Source organism: Triturus cristatus, chromosome 3_2 (assembly GCF_964204655.1).
Source record: "Triturus cristatus chromosome 3_2, aTriCri1.1, whole genome shotgun sequence".
In the NCBI taxonomy this organism is placed as follows: Eukaryota; Metazoa; Chordata; class Amphibia; order Caudata; family Salamandridae; genus Triturus; species Triturus cristatus.
The window spans coordinates 925,100,677-925,120,335 of NC_140584.1; the positions used below are offsets into that span (position 1 = coordinate 925,100,677).

Sequence of the window (19,659 nt, forward strand, 5' to 3'; positions counted from 1 at the left end):
GGTATGCATGGTAACTGATGCCTGTTAGTTCACAAATGGCATTGTTGTCGGGCAGGAGGAGCGGCAGTGTTTTAACTCAAGCTTAAAACGAGCACTTTTAATAACTTCCTCTCAATTCAGTGCTATAATCTTGTGTACTGCAGTGACGCGCTAAAGAAATGCACTTTTTTGAATTCAGAAGAGACATTATCACAGATTTACATCATGTTTACTGTATGATTAACATGCCAATCATTTTCACGGTTCGCCCACTGGCTCGTATACGCTTGGCTCGTCTCCTGCTGGCTCTACCTGCTAATTAATATTGGCTCGCGCACCTCTAACATAGAGAGATGAATGGATACCTGACAGTGAGCCCGGTAGATGGTAGAGAAATAGACTGGTACAGACAAAGTCAGTCTCCATTGCCTCACGTCAGAATCTTCACTTTCAATAACCTTGAAATCTGCTGGCAACTCCCGCATGTCCTAACCCCCTCACCTATTCTTAGCAGAAGCGGCAGATTCTGAGCTGTGCCCTGCTGGTGCAGAGGAGCACGGCAGAGTCTGTAGAAGCGCTGGGATTCCTAGCCTCTCCGGGCAGCCACCTAAGCCTTCCGGATGCCTTCACACTCAGGATAAATGAATACATTTTGTTCTGTGCTTTAGTCGCCCCTCTGTGAGCACTGTCTGGTAGATGGAGCTCTGTGTTAATAAATACATTCAGAGAGGTGGTTGTGTACAGACAAACAGCCACAAAACCGTACGTTTTGAACGTGTAGTTAAATACCTGCTCATCGAGTACCTCCTTGGCTGATCATTCCATGGCATCACCAAAATTACATTTGGACACATTTGCTCAAATGTAAAACACTCCCTTCTATGGTTCATTTAACAACTCGGGCTTTGGGGTTAGGTAACCTACTTTGGATGCTGTGTAAAAGAGTAAATACAAAAATTAATGCAATGAAACTAAGCAACCAGTACTGTCTAAAACACTGTGGAAACTGACACGCATTCTCGCATTTCGTTTAGTTAATGTCGATTTTCTAATAGATGCGAGTAAAGTACTCTTAATATCTTAATGAAATCTGCGCACTTTTAACTAATAGCACCGGGCGACCTTTGACAACTAGGCAATGAATAAATGTCCATGTACCATTGAAGCCCCCCTGCCCCCTGCCCCCGCCACCTTAGCAAACTTCATTGCCTCCCAGTGTTTGGTGGATAATCAAGATGCAGGAGAGTGAGTCAAATAGTCTAGAAAATGAAAGATAAGCCGGCATTCGGTCCCATGCTCCGATACCGATTCCGTTGGTTAGTCTGTAAGCACTACTTTTATTAATGAGTTTCGCATTAGTAAAGCACCACGGTGTGCATGTGTGGCGACCCTTCACCCATGAGGTACGTGCCAAGCAATTGTTGACACAATCCACACTTTGCGTTTTTTTTCAATATATTTATTACGAAGTGCAGGACCTTTCCAAGGGATTTTGCACACTACATACATTCACTCCGAAAATAAAACATGTAGGTAAAAAACATTGCCATTCACAACATCAATAGCTCTAACTCACAAATGCGAGACCTATTTGCATTACAAATGCTTGTTATGCATTGCTCCTGCTCACCTCATACCAGGATGCACTCTCTTTGGAAAAAACTCCTAGACTGGTATTTGGAAAGCTTGAAAATCTAAAACCTGTGTTATATGATCAAACGGACACAGGATGATTAAGAGGTAGGGAATTAGGTTTTTCAAAGGTTTTGCAGAGATGCAGCCTTAGTGTTGTGAGAAAAATATATCTGGGTTTCTTTTCAAAGTGTATTTAATGATTTTAAAAAGCATGTAGCCATTCATTCAACGTACAAATGTAGTGAAGATACGTTCAACCATGCCCCCTTGAAGCTAGCATTAGTCCAGGCCGCGGTCCAGCCTTTCCATCAGTTTCCTACCCCATGCATTGCGGTGTCGTTTGACCATTGGGTGAAGAGAGCTGCTTATACATACCTTATGTGCTTACAAGGCTTTGTAGGAAGTAAAATGCATGCAAACGTATAATAAAATAAATTAAATGTTGCCTGACCCATCTTCCTTGGCAAATCCTTACATTCACATGTGTTGTTGTGTGTATGTTTCATTAACCCCCACATTCAACTGACGTTCATGTCGCCCGTGCTCCTAGGAAATGGTGATATCAGCACTCGCCCCTCCGCCATCGTAGAGTGTAGCTGGCCCTCACAATAGTCTTGTTTAGTCTGGGGTTTTGATAAACAGGGTGACAAGATTGCCCCATAAGTCTGCGATTGGGTATTTGCGCTGCCCCAATTGTTCCTCCCAGTGCAGGGCGGTGCTCTCTGCTGCTGCCAACTTCTTCCTTTCTTCCTTCCATCTACACCAGAGTGGACCCTTTGGGGATCTACAGTTCATCGCTCTAGTATGCTTAGTGAGCACTAAGACTACAGGAAAACGTTTGACGCCCACTATCGCATGTTTTGATAATGTATACAGCCCCAAGAGGAATATCTCAAGTGTGTGGAGGTGCGCCCCCCCACCACTTTTTCAAGTCTAGAGGTGACCTCCTGCCAGCAGTTCTTAATCACCAGACATGTTCATGTCCTGTGGAGAAAATACGCATCCACAGAGTACACCTGCGGCAGCTTTTGTCTGCAGTGCCAGCGATTACATTTAATCTATGGGGTCTAAGGTATGTGGTGTGTAGATAATTAAATTGTGTGTATTTAAACCTGGTGTTTCTAGACACATTCATTATCCCTTATTTATCTGCCCACCACGTCCTCTCAGTAGGTTCTCCGCTTTATCAGGGCTGCAGAACCATGGATAACGAGGCATATAAAGCCAGGACATGCGTGTGTGGCCTCCTTCAGTTTAATTTGCAGCTTCATATTGGGGTGACTCAGTGTGGTGCTCTTCCCATACCGTTCGCAGGGAACGTCTCAAGGTGGCATATAGGAAGAGTTGTGAGTCTGGTAGACCGTCCTCACTGGCTGTGTTGTCAAACTCCCAGAACTTCCCATATTGCTAACATTTGCTCATTGTCTGTATCCTACCTCTGTCTAGGCCTTCAGTCTCCCAACTATATATAACATGCTATCCTGTGTTGGGGGGATCCTAGCAATGGGAGCACCGGCGTGTATAGTGAGCAATGGGTAGTCTTCAGGAGAACTCTCCTCAAGCAGTGTAGGGTAATTTTGAGCAGTCTTGGGTGCTCATCATTACGATGTTTGGTGCCCAATAGCAGTGCCACTAAGGTTCCCTCCTGATCCATCTCACCCATGTTACCCATCTCTCAGCCATCCAACCAGGTGGCTACCCAGTGAAGCTGTGCCGCCAGGTAGTCTGCTTCATAATTGGGGAGGGGCGCACCCAGGCCACCCTCTGAAGGAGGGCTCCTCAGTACACCTAGAGATATCCTATGCAGCCCGCCATCCCATATCATCTTCCTCAGTAGTATGTCCAGTGAGTTGGGAGATCCAAACAAGAGGGTTTGCAAAGTAGTATTGTTTTCGTGACAGTATCACCATTTTAGACAACGTTATGTGCTCCATTATGGGCAACTTGATGGAATGCCATAATTCCTTCTTACCCTTCTGGGCTCGTAGGTTTACCCCCACCAAGATCATTGATGTTATGGTAAACTTTCATCCCAAGGTATCAAAAAAGTTTGAGATTCCTATTGGATGCCCAGCTGTGCCACCGCAGCTGGAGCTGGCTGGCGGGGAGATGGATAAGGCATGCATTTTAGACCATTTGGTGCGTAGCTGGGAGAATCTACCTAGATCACTATGACTCTTACCCCTCTACTTTGCAACATTTGTAGTGGAGTCAAAAAGACAAGCCCCTGCATGGGGAGTTTAAGGTGGAGTAAGAAACAGTATAATACTGCATTGTTATAGTCAATAAATAAATAACCTCTAAAAAGATAGTTAATGAAAAGAAATGCCTCTAATTACTTAACATGTGAGGCAATTATAAACATTTATACAGGGAATAAATACAGATTCCAGTGGACCTGGCCATCTGAGTGATGATGGGTGGGTTGTACAGGAGTGCAGGAGGTCGTACAGGAGGTATGGTATAGTTGATGTGCACAGCATAATAATTACTGCTTAAGTTGCCTTTTTTAGTGAATGTGGTATGCACCTTTGCCAAGCCATCCTGTACTGTTCTGATGTTCGGTGGGAATCTAGTGTACTAGGGAACTGGACCTGCACTGCAAGGGAAGTTCCTGGGAGCAGCTTTCATTTGACTCCCTGATCCTCTTAAATGCTACAGGGTGAAATACTTCGAGTGGGTTCAATTTCTAGTTTCTATGTTGGCTGTTATTTTATTTTCCCAATATCCTTTACTTAAGGGTGGGTTTAGAGAAAGTAAAAAAACGAATTTCAGATGCTACACTTACAAAGGTTTGAGTACATTTTAACAACAGTGTTATTGTTCTAATCGTTGTTAAAAAGATAAGTATTATTGTCAATGTTATTTTTCAAATATGGCCCCAGGAAAGCTTGTTATATTAACTCATCGATTCACTTCCACATTATTTAAGAGCTAAGAGGATTAATATGTTGCTAGCAATGGCTGACTTATTGGTACAGATGTGTCATTGTTCAACATATATGACCTCTCTGCATTTTCTGGGTTGATCCTCCTCATAGTAGGTCTTTTTAAGGCAGCTGTGGATTCTGATTGATCACTTTCCAGTCCTACTGATTTGTTTGGGGATACAACATCCCTCTTGAAAACCATTGAGGATTAAGCTCTGACAGACATCAGACTTTCCATGCCAGAGACACTTAATTTTGATGTAATTATTTTCCGCTGAATACTGGCTGTGTGAGCAACACACAGGCCTTGTGTATTTGTACATCTGTATTGTACCATTCTGTAGTATCCTGGGATGCTATGTCATCACATACTGAGGGTTCCGACATTGGCTTGGGGATGGAATGTATATTTTTCAAACTGTAGAATGTTTATTACGGTCATTCCCTGGAAGCTGTTTAGATGAGCGGTAATAAACTCCACTCCTCTACCCTCAATGTGTATTTGTGGTCACTTCAATTGGCGACGAGGATGGGATTCATCGCTCATCTTCACACCCATGCGTGTGGAAATTAAGACTGGATGGAGTTAATTATTTAATTATTTTGCTTTTCTCAAAAGAGGATCGATACGATAAGTTGATGCAAATGGACATACTGAATCGAATATCAACGCAACAATCCAGGCTTTAGGATAATGTTTCTTTGAAGAAAGAAGAAAAGACACCACCAGTTCAAAGTCTACAAGCGTCTGTGTTTTACTGTCACTTCACATTCTCCAGTCTTTCTTGATCTGTATTGTATCACCATATCCATGTTAGTGCAGTTTAAATTAAACTTAAAACAACCTGTAGAAAGGCTCTGTACAATATCACACGTTTTCTGATTTAATCATTTCGAGGATGCCCCCTGGAATCTGATTTGAGACCCATTGAAGTGGCCTTGAAATGTGAGTTCTTTATGTTTACTGCCACTAGGAGGAGAACTAGAGATAAACACAGGCTATATTTAATAGCTAAATCTGAACCACTTGAGCCACCAGAAAACAAGTTGAGAGGCAATTTTATCACTCTCGGAAATATTACTCTGCCTTCAAATTGGAAGTCCTCGCACTAGATCAGTGAACTTAGTGACACTATTTGGTACTAGATTTCTTCTTTCAAAGATTACTTTGATTAATTCTGTAGCATACAAAGTAGTGATGCTTAGAGTCATTGACTCTGCCTACCATGTCCAAAATGTTTTTTTGTTTTTTAAGAAGAAAACCTAATTGAAGAGGAGGTGCTCCGAGCTATTTCATCTTTCTCTAATTCAGTAGCCCCGGGCCCAGATATTCTTGTACTCCTCTTTTCTATAAAACATTTTCACAAGCACTGCAATGCACCCTCAGAACCTCAACAGTCAATTCCTGCAAAGTGTGCAGTCATCCCCATCACTCATGAATCCGCTATTACATTAAAAGCAAAGTTAAGCAAAAGCCTTACTAATTTCATATCTTACATTCTCATAACAATAGTTAATTATGATGCTAAAATAAACAACAAATTCTCTGCAGCTGTGTTAGATTGGGCCTGCTCCGATATTGTTGAACCTGCACAATATAGCTTCACAAAATCCATGAGAATGGGCAATCAGTATCGGATGGAGGGATGGGAATGATGGACCTACAATTATACTATAGAGCCATGCAGATTCTGGCCATCCGTGACTGGTGGAGTATGGGATTGGACGAAGCAGCTGGATGGGGATGGGGATGGCATCGCAACCCTATTCCTCGAAGTCTTCCAGAAGTTACCAGAGTGGTCTTTGTCAACTGGCGGTTGGTGTTGTGCTCCATCTGGTGGAACAATAAGCTGACACAGCAAACCCCATTGTGGGATGGGAAAGGGCTTCACTACACCACATCGCACCATTAGAAGGTTTCACTAAATGGGACACAATAGGTGTCACAAATCTAGGTGATGTGTTTGGCAAGGAAAGCACATGCATTCATTTCTAGACCTGCAATCTTATTTGCAACTGTCAGTGACTCAATTTCGTAAGTATCTCTAGATCCAACACACCCTCACCAGTCACCTAAACTAAATCATGGTGATACTCGAGCATAACCTTTTTTATGAGAAACTTTTAATGGGCCACATGGAGAAAGGATATATTCTAGATATACCGTATCCTGGTAAATAATGCCTCTGACAGGTTAACAACCCTCAGCCAGATGGTAGGAATTGGTGGCTACTGTTGATGATTCCTATTGGATGCTTGGATGGCTCCCCATGAGATTGCCATATCCTCTCAACTCAATCTTGTCCATCTGTACTATCTGTACATATTCTACCTTGCTACCCGTCGCATCTGGCATTCAGGCAAAATTCCTTACTCAACTTGCTTTCATTGCAACCACGTAAACACTAATTTCTTCCATATGGTCTGGCAGTGTCAACAAATTGGCACATATCGGCAGGGAATAGAGTTGTGGTCTGAATTTTATTCTGATCAGGGGAACTATCACTAAACGTGGCCCTGCTGGGAATGCTAGATGAACTTGGTGCATCTCAAGGAGAATGCAGAATGGTTTGAATGGCCACAGTGGTTGCAAAAAGGGATATAGCACGTAAATGGAAATCCCCAAACCCGCTCCCACCATGCTAGGAGAGTGTCAGGCGGGTGTGGAATCATGTGCAAAGCTGGAAGAACCAATATACATAGCCAGGGGTTGTCCCCCAAAGCACACCAATCTCTGGGGCAGGTGGTAGGATTATCATGGGCTGGAGGGCATGTAGGTGATTGTAAGATGGAAGACAGTAGTTTTCAGCTTTATCGCTAGGATTGTGTGAACACAATGAAACTAAATGTTTTGTTTATATAAATTCAAAGAAGTTTCATTATAAAAAACAAATGCACAATAATGACTGCCAGTATTCATAGGGTTAACTCGTTATTGATAACTCTCACTATTTTATGCCTAGATTCTTAAAAAATGTTTTATGATGTCAAACAGGGTTTTGTAAGTACATCCATAATGTGACTTTGGTCCCAAATTACAAAAATTACAGTTACAAACTTCACACCTCCCAAAACAAGACTCTGAGTTCATAAACATTTATCTAGAGAATTAGCGCTGCCTAGTCAGTGTGCTGTTTATGGCCACTAGTATTTGCTTTGCCAGCCGAGCCCTGGTGCAATAGCTCAGAGATTACATTGTTCTTTAAGCAATCCTTATTCACTATTAAATAGACAGGAACACAGAAACTCGCCCTGTAGGCAGACTATGTTGAACAAGCACTCATGATTTTACACAAAAACATTATGAATTCTAAAAATTATCAGGCTTTCTGATTCACCATTCCAAATCTATAAAGTTCAACAATAATTGCAAATTCAATAGGTTATATTTTTCCGCTGACTTCCATAGCTGGATCCCATATTTCAGTGACTCCGCCCACTTGAACTGAATTTGTGGAGCCTGGTCCCTAACAGAGCGCTCTAGATCTCTAGACTCTTATTTAAAGCTCTGCTTAATTTCACGTACCTTCCAATCATTTCCTTCCTTCTCACTTAGGCCACAGATGGGGAGGTTTCATTCAGGGAAGACCTATTGATTATTTTTGCTGCAACAACTGTACACTAATAGGCTTCCACAACGTTCAAAATAAGCAGTAGGAACTTGCAGAATCACGTATGTTCCACATATAAACAATTACCTTTAGTCGACCAACATGATAATGAAAGTTGGGTGTACAAGACAGCTAACACATATGAAACAACTAAGGTCACAAGGTGATGGTGGACACACTGTCTCCAACATGTATAAGTCACTTTTTTCACTAAAGGTTATTTTTTTTAAACCAGGGGGATATGAGAGCTCAGTAAAAGAAATTGCCACATGCGAGCTGTTGTGGAAAAAGACATTGACCATAATACCTAGAATCTCACAATTCATACTAAGCGAGAATGCACTTAAAATCTGCTAGTACATCGCTGCTGCTAATTTACCACAAGTTATATACTTTCAAAGGCTTTCTCCTGAGTTGGAGGAACGATGAGCTTTATGCCATAGTGTCGTCCAGTAAGTAGTATTTACTGACAAGATCTACTTTCAGGAAACGTTAACCCAACCAAGTGGACAAACAAAGTTTATTTCCTTTGATATGATAGTATTGCTCGTATCTTCCACACATTGGTTCTCGCAAGATTGACTAATGCCATTGATGAAAAATCCATTGCTGGCTCCTGCTAAGCAGTGGTGGAATTAGATTTGGAACACTTGCAGTATAGGAAAAATTCTCCTGTGTTCTAAAGCTTCAAAAATGAATACGACCTGTAGCCTACTGATTGACTATGCTGTATCCTCTCACACCAGCTTTTTTACAGTTTGCCAGCATGCATTCTCTCTATGAAATCTATAACTAATTGAGCCCCCGTTTCTTTAAAGAGACCCTCAACGTATGTCAAAGGTAATAGTATATGCCACCTTTGACATGATTCTCATCTTCAGATTATTATAAATATCCTGACAAGGATAGGATGATTGAGATAGAACCACTCTATTTGCCAGGATAGGACGATTAGGATATAACCACTCTTCTCTACTCTTATTGCTTTGTTCATTTGCTTGTTCTAACGCTTGACCAGTGTGTGGTATTCAAATGTGTATAATTGCTTTGCATCTTTAAAATTTATGGTTTATGAAAAATGGTCTACAAATGTTCCCGGAGTAGTGTATCAGTTGGGGAAAGTACTTGGACTGTGTATAAGCTGTGGTAAATCACTGGTATTTTCTCTGGTACCCACAGATCCGAAGGAAATAAGAGGTTACACCATTAAAATGTACACATGAGAAGATCAGGTATCTGTGGAGCATTATTGCAGGAAACATGTTGAAAAGGATTGAAATATGATGTTTTGTCATTTGATGAAACCAAAAAAGCATGACATCCTTCTTTCAAGCATGCACAGCTTGTAAAGAGCTGCTGTAACTGCCCAGTGGTAAAATAAGAAGCTATTGTAACAGAATTTTACCTCAGCAATGTACTGGGCAATTATTCGGCTTGGCAGGCTAAATTAACCATGTGGACATGAGTAACCCACCCACCTGAAAATGCTATGGAAGTGCCGTAATTTCGCTGTTTTCTCAGACTAGTGATGGTTTAGCGCTAGTAACATGTTGGGACATTACAAAACCTTGGATCCTCCGCTGTTACTAATGGCACAGAAAACACTGCAGCAACTGCAACACAAGATTGCAGGCCTGGTCCAGTTAATGTCGAAACTCTCCTAACTATGAGCTGGACGGTACTACTGTCTCGTAATCTAGCAAATGAGATGGAGACAAGCTGTACAAGACTGCTGAAGACTGTATCTTATCAACAATAGTAATAGCGTTGATGAAGACTTTGGAATCCTATCTTCTCTAGATGAAGACAACTGCCAGCTCTCGGCGCCGAGCAATACGAAGGCCTGATCTCCTGCCGCCGCACCTTCACCCACCTCTGGACCCCGGCGGCAACCACCAACCCACCGGACGCCACCACACACAAACCACTGAGCTGCATCCTCCCCAGCGTACACCCCCTGCACAGATACGCTGTAGAAATCTGGGACCTCCTCAACACTCACACGCACGACGTCTCCTTCCTCACAGAAACCTGAACCAATGCCAGCTCCGCACCCTGACATCGCAACCACCATCCCCATCCTCGATGGATACAAGGTCCTGTGAAAAGACCACCCAGGAGGAGGCCTCACCATAATCCACAAAAGCTCCCTCCCATTGACAACCACCAACTCGGACCACACCTCGCCCCTCATTGAACACATCCACTTCCAGATCCAGCCCAACCCAAGAATGACGCTCCGTGGAACACTTGCCTACAGACCTCCTGGACCCTACACCCTCTTCACCAATGTCATCGCCAACCACATTTCACACCACGCCCTCGCCTCTACAGACTACATACTACTTGGAGACCTGAACTTCCACCTGGACAACCACAGCGACCCCAACACCACCGCCCTCCTGGAGAACCTCACCAACATAGGACTGAAGCAACTTGTCTCCACCCCCACTCACAGCAGGACACACACTCAATCCCATCTTCGCCAGAGGAAACAACATTCGCTTCAGCCTCACCACGGATCTGCTCTGGACCGACCACCCCTGCATCCATTTCTCAGTTACCAGAACCATCCCACACATGCAAATTCACCGCCTCCCACGCAGAAGCTGGAACAAAGTGTTCGAGTCATATGAGCTGCAGATTACACACTGTGCATAGATCGCCATCTGGTGTTGCGCCCGGATGTTGCAGTTGTTTTTCTCTTGGAAAGTCTTTCGAAGTCACAAGGTATGTGACTCCTCCTTTGGATCGTATTGCGCATGGGCTTCGGCTCCATCCTCAGATAGTTTTTTTCCGCCATCGGGCTTGGATGTGTTTCTTCGCGCTCCGGTTCCGAACTGTTTGCAGTCACAGTTCTTCTCATCGGCGCGCAATCCTGCCCTTCCGCGGTATTGTTCTCGATCGCGATCTCCCCACTCGACGCGACTCATCGAAAAACTTCGATTCCAGGCGTTGACACGGGCCTTCGGGCCTATCTCAGCTCCGGTCCTGGCTCATGGAAAGGACTCCATTTAAGAAGTGTCCTCGATGTGGGTCCAAATTTCCCCACACCGATCTCCATGAGGTGTGCAACCTTTGCCTCTCCCCAGAACACGAGGCTCGAGACTGTCCGGCGTGCAAATCCTTCCGGTCCAAAAAGACTATTCGAGACCGAAGAGCGAGGAGAACCATGGCACACGCATCGACTTCAATCCCCGACGACATCTTCGGAGAAGGCGTTAATGTTCCCGAAGAACAGCACACCGAAGAGGGCCTCGTCAGCGCCTCCGAAGCCGACGACTCAGATGTCGAGGACATCACTCCGGCACAGAGGGGCGTGAGTACTTCTATCGATCCCCACCCCCCACCCTCGACGGCATCGAAAAAGGCTTCGGTCATGCCTTCGCCCTCGGGCCTAGGCACGACCAAAGACACTGCTTCACATACCTCGCTTTCGGGCCTGGTTAAGAAGCCCATCAAGCCTTCTGGCAGCTCGGGCTCGAGCCAGCCTGCCGTCGGTGCCGAGAAACACTCCGCACCGAAAAAGAAAATGGCTTCCTCCGCGCCGAGCTCCACACCGAAACACTCGGCGCCGAAAACACCCACTAGCTCCTCGGTATCGACACCATCTTCGGAACTGAGCAAAAAAGCCAAAGCCATCGACACCCACACCTCGAAGCCATCTCGGAACCGAGGAACCAACCAGATATGTCTAAACCACACAGTTCAAAACAACGAACTGATGATTCCATGACTAAAAAACCACTGGCTCCAACCCCTTCGGCGCCGACGGATCGACCGCTTACAGAGGAACTGTTTCGGCCCGATCCACTCCAAAAAACTCTTACTAAAGACCCTAAAACTGGACATTTGATGATCAGCATCAAAAAGAGACCGCTGGACAAGCCTTCCCCGGCTCCACCTCCAAAGAAAAGAGACTGTGGTACCTCCCCTCTGAGACTACCCTCACCCACTCCTCCACCTCCTCCTCCATCTCCTCCATCTCCTCCGCCTCCCCTGCCTCATCATTCCCCCACACCCTCTCCAGATGAGGATGATGACGATGTCTATGAAGACATAGGGGAGGGACCCCATGACCAACCCACAGGAGACCCCACTCCTACAGGCTCCCCATACCCATGGGACGATTACAACATCCCAGACATCCCTAACGTCCCGCAGGACGCCATTTACCCTTCAAGACCGTCCCCCCCAGAAGTCTCAATTGGGTTTAACCAGCTGCTACATAGGGCTGCACACTACCACGGAGTTGATCTCCATACAGACCCCGTGGAGGAGGACTTCCTCCTAGACACTTTTGATACCACCCACAGGGCCACTTCCATTCTTCCCATGCTTAATGGTGTTATCAAACACGCGCCATAGGTCTATAAAGACCCGGTCAGAGCCAGGGTCATCAACCCTCGTATCGAAAAGAAATATAAGGCCGCCCCTACAAATCCCACCTGCATCAGAGGACCGGCACCACTAGACTCCCTCATAGTCTCCACTGCAAGGAAACGTGCAAACTCCAAGGTATCAGCCGAGGCACCACCACCTGATAAAGAGTCCAAACTCCTAGATGCCTCAGTCAAGCGAACAGCTTCCCAGGCGGCCAACATATGGCGCATTGCGAACACACAAGCGCTTTTAGCACGATACGACAGGGCACATTATGATGATCTAGAAGCAATCATGCAGCATCTCCCTGACAAGTACAAACCTAGAACCAATGACCTAATACAGGAGGAATAAACCAACACCTCCATACGCTGCGCCCTCGATGTTGCCTATACCGCCTCTAGGGCAATTAACACCAGCGTCCTCCTCCGTAGGCATGCCTGGCTGCGCATTTCCGGTTTTAAACCAGAGGTACAGGCTTCAATCCTTAACCACCCCTTTGACCAAGAACATCTCTTTGGCCCAAACGTAGACGTTGCCCTTGAGAAAATGAAGAAAGACACCGATACGGCAAAATCTATGGGAGCCTTGCAGTCACACCCTCCTAGGCGCTCCTTTCGCCGTTCTTCCTTTCGAAGCACATCTAGAGGCTACTCCTCCGACGGCGCTTCTACTTCCTATAAAGCCCCTACAGAATCCACCTTCACTAGGGCTTACCAGAGAGGTGGCTACAGGGGTAACGATAATAAAGGCAGAGGCAAAACTAACACCTCCCGCTCTGCCTCCCCTCCTACCCAATGACTTCCCTTCACTCCCCCCCAGACCATTCCAATACAGTCGGGGGCAGACTTCAACATTTCTTTTATGTCTGGGCTACTATCACCTCAGACAAATGGGTGACACAAATAATTTGGTCAGGCTACTGCCTTGAACTAAAATCAATCCCCCCCAAACATTCCACCAAAACACCGCCCCATGTCACAGGAACATTTGTCACTTCTCAAACAGGAGTTAATCTCCCTCCTACAAAAGAGTGCGATAGAGCCAGTTCCTACCCAACAACAAAATATGGGAGTTTACTCCCTATATTTCCTCATACCAAAAAGAGACGACACTCTAAGGCCCATCCTGAACCTCAGACCCCTAAATCACTATATACATTCAGAACATTTCCACATGGTCACACTTCAGCAGGTACTTCCCCTTCTCTCCCAAAACGACTTCCTTGCCACCCTAGACCTCAAGGACGCATATTTCCACATTCCCGTTCACACAGCTCACAGAAAGTATCTCGGGTTTGTAGTGGACGGTCAACACTATCAATTCAAAGTGCTCCCATTCGGAGTCACCACAGCACCGCAAGTGTTTACCAAGTGCCTAGCGGTAGTGGCAGCACATCTGCGAAGACAACACATACACGTCTTCCCATACCTGTACGACTGGCTAATAAAAGCCAGCTCATACAACCAGTGTGTACAACACACTCCTGCAACTATACAGCTACTTCACGAGCTGGGCTTCCCAGTAAACCACACGAAGTCCCATCTGCAACCGTCGCACATAAAACAGTACTTATGTGCCACAATAGACACCTCAAAAGCACTAGCCTACCCCAGTCCTGCCAGGATAGCAAACATTCAGGCCCTGCGTGATAAATTTCAACCAGAACACTCTCTTACAGCTCGAGTGTTCATGCAACTCATAGGAATGATGGCCTCTTGCATCTTCATTGTTCCTCATGCAAGACTCCAGATGCGTCCTCTCCAAGAATGCTTAGCGCGCCAATGGAACCAGGCCCAGGGTCAACTGACAGATCTGGTGTTGGTAGACGGTCGTACCCATCGCTCTCTGCAGTGGTGGACCACCAAAAACCTTTCCAAAGGGCGACCGTTCCTGGACCCTGTTCCTCAGATAGTACTGACAGCGGACGCATTGCTCTCTGGCTGGGGAGCTCACCTACTACATCACACCATGCAGGGCAGGTGGACACCTCAGCAAAAGTTGCTCCACATCAACTATATGGAGCTACTAGCAATATTCTTAGCACTAAAGGCATTTCAAACACACATATCAGGCAAGGCCATCCTAGTCCGCACAGACAACATGACAGCCATGTACTATCTACAAAAACAAGGTGGCACACACTCTCTGCAGCTCTCTCAACTAGCACAGAGCATATGGAGATGGGCCATACCCAAAAAAATCTTCCTCCTAGCCCAACATGTCCCAGTAGTCCAGAACACTATAGCAGATCTGCTGAGCAGACAAACACAACAAATCCACGAGTGGGAAAAGTTCTTCACCCGAACTTTCAAATGTGGGGGCATCCACAGATAGACCTCTTCGTCACCCACGAAAACGCCAAATGCCCAAGCTTCGCCACCAGATATCCACACCCATTATCCAAAGGCAATGCGATATGGATGAACTGGTCCGGCAGATTTGCGTACGCTTTTCCGCCTCTCCCACTCATTCCCTTAGTGGTGTGCAAACTACAACAACACTCCCTCACTCTCATCCTAGTAGCTCCAACGTGGGCCAGACAACAATGGTACACCACACTGCTGGAACTATCTGTAGTACAGCACCAAAAGTTACACCTCTCTCCAAGCCTCTTAACCCAGAACCATGGAGAGATCAGGCACCCAGACCCAGCTCAGCTCAACCTTGCGATCTGGCTCTTGAAATCCTAGAATTCGGTTATCTGAATCTTCCTCCTGACTGTATGAATGTCATTAGAGAGGCTAGGCGACCTACCACTAGAGCTTGCTACGCAGCCAAGTGGAAATGTTTTGTGGTCTATTGCCACAACAATAACTACGATCCCCTAGATGTGTCCATTCAACACATCATAGGCTATTTACTACACCTTCAAAGATGCAATCTAGCCTACACGTCTATTAGACTGCACCTTACAGCCATAGCAGCTTACCTGCAAAACAGGCAACATCTATCACTCTTTCGAGTCCCTGCCATAAAAACCTTCATGGAAGGCCTCAAAAGAATAATTCCCCCCAGAGTGCCACCCTCACCTGTATGGAACCTAAACATCGTTCTCACTAGACTAATGGGACCACCCTTTGAACCTCTACACAAATGTGAACTTCAATTTCTAACATGGAAAACTGCTTTTCTTGTAGCCATCACTTCCCTTAGGAGGGTCAGTGAAATACGAGCACTCACCATTCAAGAACCTTTTCTGCAAATGCACCATAACAAGGTTGTTCTCCGCACTAACCCAAAATTCCTCCCTAAAGTCATTTTTCCTTTTCACCTAAATCAATCTGTGGAACTACCTGTTGCAGAAAGAGCTCTCCACACATTAGATGTCAAACGAGCCGTACTCTACTACATCGAAAGAACACAACTCTTTCGTAAGACCAAACAACTATTCGTTTCCTTCTCACCACCACCACCACATAAAGGCAACCCCATCTCCAAATCTGGGATAGCTAGGTGGATTGTCAAATGCATTCAGATTTGCTACCACAAAGCGAAACAAACCCAATTGTTCCCCCTAAAGCCCACTCTACACGTAAGATAGGAGCTTAGATGGCATTCTTAGGGAACATCCCCTTAGATGATATCTGCAAAGCAGCTACATGGTCAACACCGCACACTTTCACTAAACACTATTGTGTAGATGTGCAGGCTAAACAACAAGCTAGTGTGGGCCAGGCTGTACTCAAAACATTGTTTCAAACCACTGCAACAGATACTGTTGTTCGCCGCTAGGGATGGGTACTGCTATACAATCTATGCACAGTGTGTAATCTGCAGCTCATATGCCTCGAACGGCAAATGCTACTTACCAGTATGCATCTGTCCTTGGCATGTAGAGCTGCAGATCTACACACGCCCACCCGCCTCTACCTCTACCCGCCCACCTACCTTTATCTGGGTGGGAGGAGGCATGAATGTTTCTATGCTCTTTAATGAAAACTAACTTTTAAAATATACGTCTCATTGCACTAATGTAAAATAATGTACTAAAGGTGAAACGTTTCTGCTTGTTAATGAATAAACTTTTAGAATTTTGAAGAGACCTTCATTTTTAAGACATATTGCAACAAACATGTATTAAAATGCCTGTGTTCCTAGAGTTAAGAGGTGCAGGATACCTTTTTTGTGCTTCTTTTATTTTACTTAAGTTATATTGTAAATAACCGCTTGGCCATTTATTTACCATCTTTCTAAAAGTTACTGCTGTCTTAAGTAAACAGCAGCCCAGTGCTGTCCTTTAGCAGGGGACCACACGTAAAGGTTAGGAGGTCCGCAGGTGGCTCTTGGGCTGTACTTTGAGTACCACTGATGTAGACCCACCAGGAGACACAAAACCCAACCTTTACTCCGCCTGCCCCTCCCGTCCAGATGATTCCACGTCAGGAACTCATTGGAGGGGTGCCTCTTTCATAAGGTGGAACTAAACTCTGAGCCCTCAGAGGAGGACTTTTTCTATGAAACTCTCTCCTCCACTCACCACCTCCCCATGCTGAAGGGCATGTTACATCACACTCCTGACATTTTTAAAAACTCTGTCCGCGCTAGGGTTGTAACACCTAGGTTAGATAAAAAACTAAAAAGCCTCCCCTTCTGACCCCATCTATATTTGCGGTCCGCTCCCATACGATTCTCGGGTGGTCACTACTGCACATTAGTGAGACAACTCCCAGGTCAGCGGGAATGCCTCACCACCAGAAAAGGAAAGCAAACGCATAGCGGCAGGGAAAAGGGTGGCCACACAATCTCTCAACCACTGGTGTTTAGCTAATTCTGTTAGTCTTATAACAAGATATGATTGTGCCCACTGGGACAAAATGGTGGCGCTTCTCCAATACCTCTCAGAGGAGAATAGGAAAATGGGCCAAAAGGAAGTGTCTGAGGACAGGCTGATAGCCAACACCTCTATTTGCTGGGTCCTAGATGCACCTGAAACTGCTGCCAGGGGAGTAAATTCCAGTGTCCTGCTACGCAGACACGCCTGGCTCCGTATCTCTGGCTTTAAGCCAGGAGTTCAGCAGAACTTGCTGAACATGCTCTTTATTGTTGACAATCTCTTTGGTCCACAAGTGGACCGAACATTAGAAAAGATCAAAAAAGATATGGCCACTTTACAAAGATACCGATACCTTTTTCTTCAGAATGGTTTGTTTTCTAGGCATTGACTAGTTCTTTTGTATGTCAGCTTGCAGCACAAAAGCCCACTACTTACTAGTACATAAAAATGCTGCTGCTGTACGAATGCTTTACAAAAAACTCTACTTCAAATAATGAAATTTAGTTTGGCACCTTTTATTAAAATAAGTGGGTACATGATTAAATATATGGTAAGCTTTGGTAAGAAAATACATTTCCAAAAGCGGATTTTGCCAATTAGTGATAGTTTTAAGTGATGGCTGTAAATTTTGATCCAAAATTCTACTCTTACCATGTTGTCAAATAATTATCTGGCATAGTTACAGTTTTTTCTTTATAATTCATTTTGTACCTAAAACTAATTGTCCTTTTCTAGTCCGCATAGTATCTCCAAGTTAGCAGCTAATACCATCAAATCATCAGCATACAATCTTATTAAAAGCTTCTTATTTCTTTTGAAAAGTTGTATTTGTACATCATGCGTTGGTCACAGTATCTATATTGAAAGTAAATTAGAGTGGTGATAGAGAAGGATTTGCTTTATTCTAAGTGTTTGGTTAATTAGTAGTTGTGCAAAAAGATGCTGTTCTTAACTGCCTGGATCATTGATGAGAAATGACATGGAGAGCCTTGTGGAATTCATATACCTTAGATCTAACCTATGTACCAGTTATTGAACCTGTCAAATAATATTGCGAGTCTTCAGCAGTAAATGCATGAGCCGCATTACAAGTCTTCTGGACATGGGTTATACGTTACTTTTTTCCTGTAATAAATATGATTTAAAACATATGTCTCTGAACTTTAGTTTCATATTGATTTTCCATTGCATTTTAGAATTTGATCTCTGGATAGCCAACATACTATGTGGCATATTGCATGTTCCACTAACCTGCAAGAATCGTCTGCAATATACCCAAATTCATACGCAAAACGACCCCATGGATATTTATAAAAATATCTGTTCCAAAGTATGGGCTGACTAGTACCTTTCTTTATTTAAGTATTGAAGTATTGGATATATAACAAAGCACATGTTATCGTCCTCTGATCGGCAAGCACACTGTTAGATTCCTTTGATATTGCGTGTTGTTCATTGTCATCTGATTTGAGGAGTAACATGTTTTTTTTTTTTTGTTTTTTGTTTTTTATTTAGACCAACAGAAGGAAATCTTTCTTCCACCACCTGCTGGAGTTAGGAAGTGTATTCTGTCTACAAATATTGCTGCTACGTCTTTAACAATTCCAGGCATCAGGTACATTTAGTTTAAAGACAAGGATTCAATGTATCTTTTATTTCATTAAGTGTGTAATACTTGAAGTAAGGCTGTTTTCTTAGTTTGGTCATGTGGAAGCAGAAGGAACACTCCAGCTCCTTGTATGACAGATGACACCATAGCCACTAGGCTACATTTCTAGCATGTGTTTGTCTTATGTTGAAACCTAGAGGTGATGTATTTTTCTCTATAAAGGTTTAGCATAAACGTGTACTTCTCGATCACCAGGTCAGAAGCACCCACAGTGTGAGCAGTTGTGGGGTCATTGCCTTCTGGCAAATTTTCTGTTAACTCTATTTATTGTTTTTCAGTCTAGATCTATGTTGGCAGGTGCCCACCAAATTGCCAAACATCGGCCATCACAATTTGGCTCTCTTTGGTACCATGTGAGGTCCTTGAATTAGTGATATATAACTTCCCTTATGGCAGGAGCATTTACTGCTACTCCTTTTATTGTCAATGGTCTGTGAATCTGCACATATGCATGCATTGATAAAGAGGGTTCATGCTGGCTTGAAACTGCAATACTAGTTGTGAACACTACTTAACACTCCATAATGTTCAAACACCGAATCCCATAAACAAAGTGGCTTAATTACCTTACTGAGCCGCAGGATTTCCTGCATCCACTTACATTCCTGTTTGTATGGGTATTTGAAAGGACGACACGACGTAGAAGGTAGGTTATTAGTTTATTAAGTCTAACGT

The 19,659-nt window shown here is 44.3% G+C and overlaps 1 protein-coding gene across 1 annotated transcript in view; it reads left to right on the forward strand.

The window, feature by feature from the left end:
- DHX40 (DEAH-box helicase 40) overlaps window positions 1-19,659 on the forward strand; it is a 332,526-nt gene that overhangs the window by 119,142 nt on the left and 193,725 nt on the right. Inside the window, exon 8 of the mRNA XM_085649399.1 lies at window positions 18,831-18,930. Within this exon, the coding sequence (XP_085505525.1) occupies window positions 18,831-18,930 (100 nt within the window). The remainder of the gene's footprint in view (window positions 1-18,830; window positions 18,931-19,659) is intronic.